A 15,037-nucleotide genomic window follows, 5' to 3' on the forward strand; every position below is an offset into this window, starting at 1 on the left:
TCTCTCTCTGCTGAGATAAATGTCTTCGCAAAGGTGCTCATCACCCATTTATGATGAGAAGTAGGGACGGCAGGGAAAGGCACGAGAACAAACAAGATGACAGGAGGTACCAGTAGAGCAAAAGAGAATGAGATTGGACCTTTTTTAACATCTCTTCTTTGAAAAGAGAGAAGAGAACTTAAATTATTTTCACTTCAAGTGACATAACTGAGAGCATTGCAGAACCCTTAATCATGAATCCCTCCTCTTACTTCTAAAGACTTCCTTATCCTCCCGTGTTTGGGTGGATATCTACTTTCTTACACTGGAAAGGTATCTCCAAGGCTCCTAGTCGTACATCTCATTCTATCTCACTATGCGATAATGGTTTTCTCCAAATGCAGACAGCTAAACTAAAAAACAAAACAAACTGCTGAAAAGGTGAGTCACTGTTTAGTGCGTACTCGGACAGCTGCACAGTTATCGACCTTGAAGAGATGATGTTCTTTTATTCAAGCCAAATCGTCCAGCGTTGGACCGAAGCTTTCTATTGCGAGCATCGACGCACGCTGCCATTCAGAAACGTGACCTTGGAGATTCACTAATTTCCCCCCCGTTCTGCAACAGTAAAGGCGCCGCCCTCTCCAGTGCTGTGGTCAAAATCCACACACGTCATATCTATTTTGATGTTGGCCATTTTACTTTAGGTTCATGGCAGCAACTTGAAAAATTGGAGAAGAAAGAAATGTCGAGTAAAAAAAGTAAAAATTAGAGGACGGTTTTCAGGAGAAACCATACAAAACTCAGGTAAAAAAAAACAAATAATAGAGAAACCTTTAAAAAGCACTGTGAATGCATTTATACTGGCAGGCATGTAAAAACACTTTTGTAAAACGCTCAAGAGGCACTTCAAATATTTACTAGTACGTCCCTTCAATTAATACAAAATAAGACTTTTTTTTCCTCTAAAAACAAAAAAAGTTACAGACGTGCTGTTAACCTCTGTTTGAAACAGCGAGCTGTTTCTCCGTCCATTAGTTTTTAATGTTTTGGAGTTTAAACACGTCTCTGCTGCCACTTGTACTGCCAAAGTAGCACTCAATCACTTCTAATTACGGAAAATTTGAAAACATGGCACCACTGTACCTGCATGCTGTAGGGTAAAAACACTGTTAAATTAAGGGTACGCTTCAAATTTACATTTCGACTCGAGGCTTTGATGGGAACACATATTTAAATATGCAGGTAGGTGTCAAAAAAAAGATCAGAGCTTTAAAAATATGCAGAAGACGCAGATGAATATGGCAGAACAAGGCCTCATATCTGTATAGCATATCTATAACGGTGCAGTGATTTCTCTTTCTGTCTGCTTGGATTTGTTGTACTGTATAAACACAGTGTGCATAGGCTAGGTTTGACATATGGAATCAAAATCATATGTGGCAGTAATTGGTACCTGACCTCAAGAAATTATTCACACAAAGGCAGTCTGGCAATTATGCAAGGTCTATTATAGGGCTCGAGGATTAAAGAGACTTTCAGATAGATTTTTTTTCCCCTCCCTCTGTGGGTGGAAAAGGCGTTTAGACAAGCATTTAAATTATGCCACTCTAACACCAGTGGAAGCGGCATTTAGCATAGCTGAGAACCGAGCTCATCTGAATACAAATGGCTTTGGCAAAGAGTGCAGAGATGATGCAGCGGGAGATCGCGGCCTGTTTGGAACCGTATATTCCCGTGACGTCTCTGTATCATCTCAGAAACAGACAACACTGTGAAAGACACAATAGAAAAACATTATCGCCGATTTAGAGTGAACTATTCACGATGAATGTGGGTGAAGATCTGCCACCATCACCCTCACTGGCCTCTTTTTACCGAACACGCAACATCTCATCCTGATTCTGACATTCCAAAAAGTTGACATGTCAGAAAAAATTAACTTTGATGTCACTAGTGTTTAGGGCTGCCACAATTAGTCAACTAGTCACGATTACGTTGACGATCGTCGACGACTGATTTAATAGTCGACGCGTCGTTTGAAGCTTTGTAAGATCACAAAAGACGCAGGAATAAGTAGTAGGATTTAAGAGTGTAATAACGGACTGAAACAGAAGATGGCAGCACTGCATGTACAAGGATGCCAGCTGCTGTTAAACCCCGAAGAAGAAGAAGCTGTGTCCCAGAATTCATAGCGCAGCCCAGCTCAGTTTCCAACAATGGCGGCAGCTAGTTAGTTTTAATATTACTCTTATTATTCTTTCTGGGTCACAAAATAAACGATTAACATATTTTCAGGCGAGAATGTAGCTGTGTAAACCTCAAATATCTGCTCAGTTTATCAAGACACCACATATTTTCAAAAGCGCTCCGACGTTTTCGGAGACGTCTGTTACCCACTAGCTCGATAGCTAGCCGGGGGCTAGGCTCACTGGACTCCCGCAAATCGTTTTCAAACCCACCGCCGTCTTTCGCTACTCAGGTTAAATATATATAAGTCACTTAGATAACTTAAAAATGTTATTGTTTGGCTTTTATAAAGTATTTTATTTGTTCCTGAGTAAATCGGTTTGGCTGAGATTAAAGTTATAGTTTTTACACAGCTGAATAAACGTCAAGCAGACAGCTGATTATCAGAAGTGTGAGATGCTCAGAATTTACTCCGGTGTCCTGTTATATTTTAGATAGCAAGGAGTTTATTAAACTTCACCGAAACAACCTGCAAATTTCATTAAAATTTAATAAACTATCATCTTGTCTTTATTTTTAGTTAGCACAGACCTTAAACACTTAAAGCTGTAAGCTAATGATAGTTATATAAGAGCAGATGCTGCTGGTGCAATAAGCTGTACGTTTTATGTCCAATGGATGATGATCTGATTAGTCTACTAATCTCAAAAATAATCGGTGACTAGTCGACTATCAAAATAATCGTTTGTGGCAGCCCTACTAGTGTTGCAAGAGAAAAAAAGCGGGGTTTGCTGCATCAGTTTGATTATTATTAGTGGGCATCAGTGAGAACTGCAGTTGTCTGCTAATTTTCTTTTACTGCAACATTTTGATACTTTGTAACCCTCAAACAGGGCTGTATGCTGATTGGCTGATTGAAAACTTTTTTTTTCTGTTGCCTCCCCTCCACCCTTTTCCTTCCTTAGATGGAAATGAGTGTTAATTTTATACATGTTTTTGATTGGCTATTCGCCGTGTGACCTCACAAAGTTATGGAAGCAGCAGCAATAGTTTAGAAAAGTAAATCTACTTGAATCTGTGCAAATCTTGAGCACCATACAGAACATTTTTAGCCTTTGCACATAACCTAAAAGGTAAAAGAACGTAACATCACTGCCGGGTTGCAGAATTTCATACCGAAAGGTGGCAACCATCAATGTCACCCGGTTGACATTCTGCAATTATAACCTGTGATTAAACTGTAAAAGCCGTGTGGCAACCCATTATTTCACTGCCACTATGAATGAACAGCGAGGAAAGTGAGCAGGTAATTGCACAGCCTGTGTGTTCTGGTGTTTCGGTCTTTCTGAGAACCGGTGTGATTGCTGTCATTAAGTTTAGACAGTAATGTAATGACAAAAAAAATACTTCCCTAGATGGCAGCATGAGGACCAACTGAGGACAACTCCTTCAGCGTGCCTACAAGTTAAAGAGTATTAAATTCAACTAACTAAACAACGTGCAAATTCTGTTTTTCCCCTCCGGTGAAAACATTAGGAAAGAGGAAGCTCGTGCTGTACTGAGTGATGCATTGACTGATCTGCGGTGGACACACTTCCAGCCATCAGCTTGGGCCTGGAGCCATCGCTACTCTTCTGCACTGACAGTAGGGAAAACACAAGCACTTACTGTACGTGGGCGGTGGCATCTTGTCAGGGAAAATGCAATATGCATTAGACACAATCCAATCTGTCTCCAGTGGATTGATGTGTGTTTGTGTGAGTGTATGTGTGCGCTTCATCTGGCTCTTGCTGTGTATTCGTGTGCGGCGTGTGTGTGTGTGTGTAAATGCAGCAGAAAGACAGAAAGCGGAGAGTCTCGATGGGATCACTTGGCGCTTGGCTGGCACACCATCAGACAAACACACTTCATTACAGGCCTATTTACCTGATTAACTGGGCTACTTTATCAGCTGCACAGCACTCTGCAACACACAACTGTCAGCAGCTCCCCGGCTCCCTAAAAGCTCCCCTCCCACACCCACACAAACAGACCCACACTCAAACACAAAACCTCCACTTACCGACTGACTGTTTGAATGACTGACTGGCTCGCTGAAACAAAGCCTAAGACGGCATTCTCCTTCACTCGGCAGACTCAGAGGATGACATCAAATATACCTCCCTGTAGTCTTGAATTAATGTCACCTCTTACAAGTTAGACTCAAATACGACCTGAATAATCTGTTGTGCTAGAGTTTTCCTTATGGGAATAACATTTGGGCAACCTTTTCATGTAATGGAATGTAACAATCAAAAAGAAATAAAGCCTCGAGCTGTCTCCCAAAGACGGGAAAGAGGACAAAGCCCACCTTGAAACATTATTATTACAGGAGGGTAATGATTTCCTTTTTCCTCTTTGCTTTCTGTGGATCTGACTGCAGGCGAGAAGAAAATCATTTCTCAGCATCGGTTTTAAAGCACTACACCAAACTAAACCTGCACGCCCGATTCAACCCAATTAGACATTTCCCACGTAGCAAGAGCTAAGTTACAAAAATAACTTTTTCATGGTTTGGCAAATGATTAAAGCTGGCACCGCAGATGAATAAAAGTAGTCGAACAAAGTTAAAAAAAAGAAGAAGAATTTCTTCTTCTTCTAAGGGTGAACCATTTTACTATGCCTGTATTTAAAGCAGGATCAGCGGTGTAGGATCTGGTTAAAAGATTACACGAGAGTCTTTTGAGGCTGATTTTCTAAAGATTTAAATAAACTTAAGGCTACAATTCACACTAAGGAAAAGAGTGATTGAGACCGTGGCACAAGCAAAATTATTGTGACTACCAGCAATGAACTATCGGTCTCATTGCGTTTGAACTGATTACTCTGAAGACGGGGACTGTGTCTTTGAGGACACGCAGTCTTTTGGCCTCTTCGAAGCCCTCTTGGTTTATCAAGCTGTCTGTTAATCTGTTGCCATCTACACACACAGAGCATTCACATTAACTACTTACATTAAGGCTACGTTCACACTGCAGGTCTTGATGCTCAATTCCGATTTTTTGATCAATCCGATTTTTTTGTCTGCTCGTTCACACTACAAATAAAATGTGACAGCAAACGCGCTCTAGTGTGAACGCTCAAAGCGGCCGCATGCGCAAAAGAAGACGTCACACACAACGCGCTCTGTTTAGACCCAGACCAACAGTATTGTTTGACTGATGGACCTTAATATAAAGACTTCGGACTTCACGTTTCCCAATTTTTGCTTTAAGTTATTTTGTTATTGACATAATAATGTAAATAACCTAATAATGATCCTTATTGCTGTTTTAGAGGAGCGCTGCTTCAAAGGATAGTTGCAGATTTCTGTCAGAATCTGCAGATTATACAGTACAAATAAAATGTTCACGTTTCTCCAACGTTGTCTTCCCAACAGTTTCACCGGATGGCCAGGAAGCGTTCATGATGTCTTATTGGGCGCTGATAATTGGCGTCTGTCTTGTTATAGTGACGTAAAAGACGGATTTAATGCGACCTGACCATCAAACAGCAGTCGCTTTCTAAAACATCAGATGTGTATCGGATTCAGTACCACATACGAAAGTGACCCAGATTGGATTTGAAAATATCGGATTTGTGCCGTTCACACTGTCACACCATGATCAGATATGGGTCGCATAGGGTCAAAAAATCGGATTTGATGCGCTTTCGCCTGCAGTGTGAACGTAGCCTTAGAGTCCAGCCTGAACCTCACCAATTCCCTCCACAAACAGTGACGTAGTTGCTGCAGTTCAAAGTTCAAAACGATTTTTATATGTGAATGTAACCAGAATACAACCACTTGATTCAAGTTGCCTCAAAAGAGATGCTTAACAGACGCGACGTGTTTGGCACAGACTGAATCAGATTGATTGCCATGTGTTTGCAATCTGTCTGCATTTATAAATTAGACAACAGTATTTGCAGACCTTCACCAGTCTGTCTGAGAGTGACTGCAGTCTGCAGCCCCAGCTGGGCAGCGATCGTTTGGACACAGGTTAACTCATGACCTGTGGAACGTGCCATGTGGTTAAAAGTGGTTTCTGTCTTCTACCTATAAGAGGAAGCTACACCTCCAGAGCATCCGGTGAACGCTGTCCTAATTTTGTCACAACCAGTCACACTTTCTCTCAGTTCAGTAGGAAAGTTTGAACAGTGCTCCTTGATGCCAAATTAAGATCGGCCAGGATCGTCAGTTTGCCTCGCCCGAAGCAAGACTCTCTTTTTTCTGTTTGCCATGCGTGTCTATAGGGGCTGCACCAAGCCAAGCGGCCCCATTTGAATTTAGATCACAGGAAGACAGTTGCTGGCAGGGGCGAGCTCCTGGTCACAGCTCATATGATGGGGCCTATCAGGGCTGCGGCCCTGTTACTACACCTGTATACTGTACGGCTTTGGCGCTGCTTGGCTGACATATACAAACATGCATTCACACAGGCTTACTGGAGTTAATCATAATAATGGATGCAAATATATACAGTGTGAAGACACAGAAACATATGGTCACAAGAAACTGTAAATGATGAGACTTAAAGCTTTTTATTCATCATATTCACCAGGTGCATATCCATAGTACGCACACACACACACACACACACTCTAGCTACCATGCTGACACTACATCTGTTTGTGCCATACCACGGCAAGCCTCTGATCACAGGCGCTGTCATGTCTCACGGGCGAGGTTAAAGCAGATTTGCCAAAAGGTGGGAGCATATGTGGGGGTGAAGAGAGAGGGAAGTGATAAAATGGGAAATGCGGAAGGAAAAGAGAAGGAAGAACATCAAGACAGAAACAAGAAAGGGAACAAATATGATAGGAAAACCGAAACAAAAAACCAGATAAAAAGCAGAAATCATCTGTATACTAAACCCGGCACTGATACCAGGTAGGAAACAGCAAGCAGACAGCAGTGCTGTTGTCTGTTAATGTCGCCTGGCACGATCTTTGATCTCCTCAAAGACTCTAAAATATCTGTCAGGTTGCATTTTCGTTCTAGTAAACAGAGCAAGAAAATTGCTGGCTTTTTAGCTCCCGGTGGAAGAGAAGGAATTACACGGAGCGATGTCCTGCATTCAATACAACTATGATGAAATCATCGTGAGACTTTCATTTCTGATGATTCCATTATTTCAGATCCAAAAATATAATCAGCGAAAAATGGGCTGAAACTACTTTCATGGGACCTGGGTTTTCCTCTGCTTATAAAACCAACAGTGGTACATCAGGAGGAGGTTTTCCACTTCCACCCACGGTGCTGCAGAATACGTCTACAAAGAATTAGTTAATCAGTAAAACGGTCCCGGGGTTCTGTGGAGTTTTGCATTGTTAGCTATATGCTGCAGTTTGAGTTTCCTGTTTAAAGGCTTCATTCTTATATTTGGATCCAGTTTCCATTATTTGTTTTTAACCTCCTAGGACCTGCGTCCACATATGTGGACATCACATTTTGGGTTATTTAGACCAAAATACTCAATTTTGCTCTACAAGGGCCTGATATCCACTTACGAGGACATTATACTGCTACTGTTCTATCAAAATTTTAAACGAATATCCTCATATGTGGCTCTCATTTTTCTTAGAAACAAAAATTAGGTAAAAAACAAAATCTGGTCATTCTGTTTTTACATTCATCGGGACCCAATCAGCCCAAATATCAAAGAGAAATTAAAAATGCTGCTGTGGAAGAGTTCAGGTCTTAGGAGGTTAATTCATGTTTTTTCAATTAACATGCTGAGCTGTAGTTTCTAGTTTTTATGGAGTGCTGGATGGTTTACTCCTCTAATTCTTTTTTCCAATTCTTAGTCTTAATTTAGCTTCAGTTCCTGCACGAGTTTGTTATTTCTGGCATGTTTAGTTCCCTCTGTGCTTCTTCCTTCTGTTTTTGCACCCTCATCTTTCAGCGTTCCTCTCTCCCTTCTTCATGTTTAGAGCGAGTTGTCTTGTCTTTGTGTTTAGCGATGTGTCTGTTAGGTCGTTTCCCATTATTGACAGGCAGTCTGATTATCCTGATTACATTCACCTGTGACCTGTTCCGCCCCTGTTTCTTATTTCCCATTGGCTTCAATATATAAATGGCCTGTTTCCCCTGCTTGTGTGCTACCCTCTAATTTGATTAATCCTTCTGTTTTTGGCTTTGCTCCTGTACTACTCCATTTTGCTTGTTCCTATTTTTCACTTATTTAGTCAGCGCACCGTATTTTTTTAACAAGAGAGCTGCAGTTAAAACGTTTCAACACTTGTGGCAAATGGGACTGAAGCTAATCTCAAAGTGCTGCTAGCGCGTCAACAAGCTACATTCAAAACTGGATCGTATCTAAAACAATCCTGTCACATTTTAGATGTTAATAAAGAAGCAGAGGGAAAAGCAGCAGTGGAAGAAAGTGGCTTCTTCAGTCGAGACCACACGGAGGCGATGAATAAACGTTGCCCTTCTTATCGTCACATACCCAAATACACATGAATCTGTTCAGCTGCCTGGCTGGAGTAAACTGACTGTGCTTCCCACCACCGGTGCATTACGACAGTCATTATCTGAGAAACCTGTGTACATACTTTATTGATTTACTCTGACTTTGCTGGTGTGAGAAGTCTCTGACTTCAGGAGTTGAAATCTATTTGAATAAAATATCACAAAACAAAAGTCTAAGGTTGATCCCAACAAACAAAAGAGAAGCTTGTTTACATTAGATGGAAAAGTCACCAGCAAAGGCCAAACATTGTGATGTAAATGCATAAGCCTGGTTACACTCACTGGGAGAGTGCTGATCTTTATCATTTCACCCTTTGTCTCATCACACACGCGCACTTCTCCGCTGTACTGTATAGCGTGCTTGAGATCAATAGCGAGCGCCATGTGCAAATACATCTCAGTGGTTGTTTGATATTGTCACCGGGGAGCTCCAGGGTCTGCTTAAAAATATGGAGGAGAAGGAAAATAATTTCCTCTACCAGCATGACTAATATAATCCCATTCAGTCTAAAGTGTCGCGCATTCATTTTGAGAAAAAGAAAACACCTCATGCCGTTTCAAGCCCCACATTTCAAATCAAAGGATCACTTAAATCAAGGGCTACTGTTTTCTAAACAGGCAGATGTATTCTTTTCTTCAGTGTGAGAATACGCAGTAGTAGACCGTCTGCTAACATCCACGCCTTGAAAAATTATTCTTTTTTTTACCACTGATGTAATGAAGAGGCTTTAATGTGACTGTGACCTCCCATCTTTAGCCTGCAGCTAAAGGTCAAACACGAGTATGAAGCCACAAAAAACAAGGAGCTCAAATCAAATGAGTTCCTATTCAAAATAGGGCTGCCACGATTAGTCGACTAGTCACGATTACGTCGACTATCAAAATCGTCCACGACTGATTTAATAGTCGACGTGTCGTTTGAAGCTTTGATCACAAAAGACGCAGGAATAAGTAGTAGGATTTAAGAGTGTAATAACGGACTGAAACAGAAGATGGCAGCACTGCATGTACAAGGATGCCAGCTGCCGTTAAACCCCGAAGAAGAAGAAGCTGTGTCCCAGAATTCATAGTGCAGCCCAGCTCAATTTCCAACAATGGCGGCAGCTAGTTAGCTTTAATATTACTCTTATTATTCTTTCTGGGTCACAAAATAAACGTTTAACATATTTTTAGGCGAGAATGTAGCTGCGTAAACCTCAAATATCTGCTCAGTTTATCAAGACACCACATATTTTCAAAAGCGCTCCGACGTTTTCGGAGACGTCTGTTACCCACTAGCTCGATAGTTAGCCGGGGGCTAGGCTCATTAAAGCCCGTGAGAACACCGGACTCCCGTTTTCAAACCCACCGCTGTCTTTCGCTACTCAGGTTAAACATGATATATAAGTCACTTAGATAACTTAAAAATGTTATTGTTTGCCTTTTTTTTAGTATTTTATTTGTTCCTGAGTGAATCGGTTTGGATGAGATTAAAGTTATAGTTTTTACACAGCTGAATAAACGTCAAGCAGATAGCTGATTATCAGAAGTGTGAGATGCTCGAGAATTTACTCCGGTGTCCTGTTATATTTTAGATAGCAAGGAGTTTATTAAACTTCACCGAAACAATCTGCAAATTTCATTAAAATTTAATAAACTATCATCTTGTCTTTATTTTTAGTTAGCACATACCTTAAACACTTAAAGCTGTAAGCTAATGATAGTTATATAAGAGCAGATGCTGCTGGTGCAATAAGCTGTACGTTTTACATCCAATGGATGATGATCTGATTAGTCTACTAATCGCAAAAATAATCGATGACTAGTCGACTATCAAAATAATCGTTTGTGGCAGCCTTAATTCAAAACAAACAGTGAGCACTGCAGAGGACCTAAAGGCAATAATTCACCTTTAGGGAGTAACACTGAGATCTGTCTTCACTTTGACAGCTACAAATCAAAGCTTTCAATTTATTGCTCAGGCTTCTTTACAGCCCTTCACCTGTGGTCGCGAGCTTTGGTTAGCGACTGAATGAATTACATCACTGATACCAGCAGCCCGAGATGAGACTCCTCTGCGGGGTGGCTAGCCCCACTCAATATGAGAAAGTGAGCAGCAAACTGAGAGGGCTACAGTATTGAGCTGTGGTGCCTCCGCACTAACAGGAGCTCTGGCTGACATGGTTCAGGCCAGACCACAAGGACAACACACTGGGTGGGAAGGATGTCGAGGCAGCTCTGTCCATGTTTTTACCATTAAGACACCGATTTGATATAATTAGTTTTTGGGTTGAAATTTTCTCTACATCTGAAGAAAGACTGAGTTCTTAAGATGAGGCTGGAGGAATCGCAAGTAAACTGTTTTTGTGTAGCACAATATCCAGCAGCAGGTCAGTGAAAGAAAAAGGAAAGACATAAACATAAAGATATACAGGAGTCTTTAACCGTGCTGGTTTGTGAACTCCTGAAGTGGGTGAATATGACCAAGAATGACACTGCTCAATTATCTGTTCCCCATAATTTACTAAATGATCATCACGCTGTATTGCAGAAGACTGAAGACGCAGCTTTAAGGCTTTTCATGCACTGCTTTTCAGAAACAGATCCATGTTTTTATGCAGCGTATGACTAAGAGTTTGGTATTGAGATATTTTGTGTTTGAGGAGGATGGATATCGACAGGCTATAGACAACAAAAAGGCAGAAAGCAAACAGTATGGACCAGAATTCAAAAACGGGAATCTGAATGCTCATCATCAGTGCACCTCAAAGCCGCTGATGACTTCTGCATTTACAAGAGCAGTGTGAGTTTCAGATGCAAACATTGAATTAACAGTATGGTAAAATGTTCATAACCTGAGATGTTTTCATTACTTATCACAATAACTTTAGCTTGTTAAGGCTAATGCAGTGAGTGGGCTGCTTATACAACACTATGTGTACGTCGGAGCTCATTGTATATGCAGCTGTACAGTTATTTGTTTGTTTTTTCATGATATTTGCTGTTGGCAAGTGTGAAGTTGGAGTGGTACTCTTAGTTGTCTGCTAATTAAAAAACTGGAGCACTAAAGGCCAAGATATCCTGACATCCTATTATGTGGTAGCTGCCTGCAACAAACAGCACTGCCTGACAAACAGTCATCAACAGTTAATGCTTATCTTTAAAAAAACAACAAAAAACTTTAGTTTGTAAACCCAAGCCATGAAAATCCAAATGATACCCTCAAGGAAAAAAGCTCCACGGCCAAAAAAGAGGCATCATTTCAACTGTTTTGGAATTTGGTGAAGTGAAATCGTTCTCACCAGGATCAGGAAACAAACCATTATGGAGTGGGAATGAAAAATAACTGTTTCAGCTGCTGTGTGTGTTGCACAGTCCAACATTATCTCAAATTCTAGCAGCATAACGCATAAAGATGATGCATTCACTCAGTCATAACAGCATCAGGAACATCAGCATGTCATCACACCTCAAGCCTCACTATTTAACCCCCCCAAAACAATCCACTGCTGAACAGAGTAAAGCTTTGTTCTCAAGCAGACCTGCCGAGTTTTCAAACAATGGCATCAGTCTGCATGAATGCAGAGATATGACAGTTAAGAAACTGATGTGCGGGAAGGAGCAGAGCAGGACAAAGACGAGTGATAAGTTTTCTTCCCGAAGGTTTAAGGTGACTGAAGTTCACTGACTGAGTGGTTTTTAGCCAGGCACAGCTGGCTTCACACATCTGCCTTTTTCTTTCCCCCTTTTTTGTGCAAATAAAACATGACGGACGCCCACACTACGCCAGGCGCAGCGGTCGGACTAGCACAAGGTTAACTCGATGAAAAGAGCCAGCTCCCCCTGGAATTTTACCTCTTTCACATTTCAACATTCTCCACATTACTGCAATGCAAAATTTACTTTTGCAGAAAAATTATTTATGATAGTACATTACTGAATATTGATCTGTCTTTTCTAACTCTGAGTTTCATCTGCGAATAAGAAGAGCTACTTTACGATTGCTTTTTTTAAACATGCAGTATCAGCAACAACAAAAGGAACAAATGTCTGTCTCCACCTGAATGCATTTTCCAAACCAATGACTACAAAACAGACCTACATCTACATTGGGTACGTTTTGATTTCCCCCCTTTGAATGTGTTAATCAGTCAATGCTGTCACACATGCTACACTCACACTTAATGCTGGCTTTAAGCACCTACTCTCTAGATGCTCATTATCCGTCATACACGTACGATTCTTTACGGGCCTCGAGTTCTTGGGAAAGTACTTAAATCTCTCCACTGAATCCTGAAAATCTTTGTAAAATAGTGAAAGAGTCAAGAGCAATCTGAACAACAGCCCAATAATATACTCTCCCACAGCTTGGAGTGTCCCTATTCTTTCCATCTCATAAAACCTTCATGTGGCCAAGCTCTTAAAACTCAGACAAGGAGAGCCCATTTCACCAACTGGGAAAAGTTCAATTTCTTTCTAGAATCTTTCCCAGGAAAGAAAATGCTTGAAAAACCTCCTATTAAATCTTTCAGCAAATCCTTCCATAAATAATGTGAACCAAGTGTGCCAAGTCACACTTCTGTTGTAACAGAGCGCTGTCTATAGTTAGTAAGCAGCAGCTACACCGCCACCACTTTTCAACCATATTTAGAAAAACAGACAGAAAAGATACTTGAACTCTGCAAAGCTACTTCACTGTCAACCACTGCACCTTGTAAGATACACAATATACTGTCTAAAAGCAGCAAAACACCGCTCCATAAGCTCACTGAAGAAATGGTTTTTAGAATATAAAAGGAGAGCTGAGTGAACCGCATTAAAGGTCTTGTACTCTCAGATCGATAAACCCTCTGCCGAAGACAGTAAGATTTTAAAATCATCACCATAAGATGCAAGACAAACAGCACGCAGAAAGTGGCTGGAAAGGACTCTCACCTCTCTCGCAGGTACTATCCCAAAAGCCGGTCCCGGTACAGTCACAAATGAAGCGGTTCCAGCCCTCCTTACAGACCCCGTTGTTCTTGCAGGGGTTGCTGTCGCACTGTTTCCCCGTCACCTTACTGCACGAAGACTTGATGCCGGTCATGTTCTGCGACTGAGCTATCTGCCGGATGTCCTTGCTGCGGCCGTCGATGAACAGATCCCGAACACAGCCCACATAGCCGTAGTTGAGCATAGCTGTCCAGAGCTCAGTCGGGAGCACCAAGCCCATTCGGCTGTCGGGCAGACCGCCCAGATAAAGGTCCCCCTCCAGGTCCAGGATCTCATTTTCCCCGCTGGCTGTGAAAGGGGTCCGACGGCTGTTTACTGAAATGATGCCTGAAGGGGGAAAAAGGCGATTACTGACAAATAAAATATCATTTAATCGACTTGTGTTCAAAAAATGCTGAGGTATCCACTCTGACATGTTTCTTGGTGGTGTTTTTCAAAGCAGGCCTCGTATTTTACAGTCATGTTCTACTGGCTGACGAATAAAAACACTGCTTGCTTCAGCTACATTTCTTGAACCCAAGTTACATCTATTACCTTTAGTCTATAGTTCTTTCCAGAACCTTTCAAAGAGACTGACAGTCCTTTTTTCCATTCATCAAGGTGAGGACAGAGCTGAAAATGACAGATTTCTTTTTGTAATTTTGTACCTGAGAGCTTTAACAAAGTAGAGATGCACTCAGCAAAATTATGAAAGATAGAAATAGCGCAGCACACCACCCCGTGCTAAAGATGTGGGCTGAGTAAGTGGAGGTGCAAACCTATGTTTGGCAGCCAAAATTGCACTGATCACAGACTTTAACGAGCTCTTCAGGGAAACTCTATTTGTGTCACCAAATAACAGAAAAGAAGGCTGAACAAAATAAATCAAAGAAAAAAACCCTCAAATCTGACAAAACTACTCGTCTCCTGGGAAAAGGTTACAGAGTAGGTCGCTGTCTGCACCTGTGGACACTCAACGATCGCTCATATAGTACTGTCGAAAAGCACTTTAGAAACTCCTCATTTCTTTTTATTTTGCAAGGACAAAAGGTGTAACGATTTATTGAAACATGCACAAACATACGTGGAAAAACGGTGTTTAAGGCAGAAACTGTGTTTGTAAAAGCCTGAAAGTCAATATTTGGTTTGACCAACTTTATTCTTCAACACAGTCTGAATGCTCTTAGCCAAGCTTTTATGTCACGTCTTTAAGTAGTCTGCAGGAATAGCTCTCCAGGCATTCAAAGCTCTTCTTTGGACATTTCATTTGTTCTGTTCTCTGTCAGCATGATCCCACACTGCTTCAGTAATATGCAGGTCTGGGCACTGGGGAGGGCAATCCATGACTGATGGTGTTCCACTGTGTGTTTTTCTATCTATAGAAGCTATTGCCAGCCAGATGCATTCCAGATTGCACTTCAAGGT

The 15,037-nt window shown here is 41.4% G+C and overlaps 1 protein-coding gene and 1 long non-coding RNA gene across 2 annotated transcripts in view; one reads left to right on the plus strand and one right to left on the minus strand.

The window, feature by feature from the left end:
• nrxn3b (neurexin 3b) overlaps nucleotides 1-15,037 on the minus strand; it is a 358,949-nt gene that overhangs the window by 237,950 nt on the left and 105,962 nt on the right. The window contains 1 exon segment of the mRNA XM_085132129.1: nucleotides 13,577-13,960. Within this exon segment, the coding sequence (XP_084988255.1) occupies nucleotides 13,577-13,960 (384 nt within the window).
• Nucleotides 1-15,037, plus strand: part of LOC146501287 (uncharacterized) — a 157,185-nt gene that overhangs the window by 62,030 nt on the left and 80,118 nt on the right. The gene's annotated exons all lie outside the window — the stretch shown is intronic.

Source organism: Neolamprologus multifasciatus, chromosome 15 (genome assembly GCF_963576455.1).
Source record: "Neolamprologus multifasciatus chromosome 15, fNeoMul1.2, whole genome shotgun sequence".
Lineage (NCBI taxonomy): Eukaryota > Metazoa > Chordata > Actinopteri > Cichliformes > Cichlidae > Neolamprologus > Neolamprologus multifasciatus.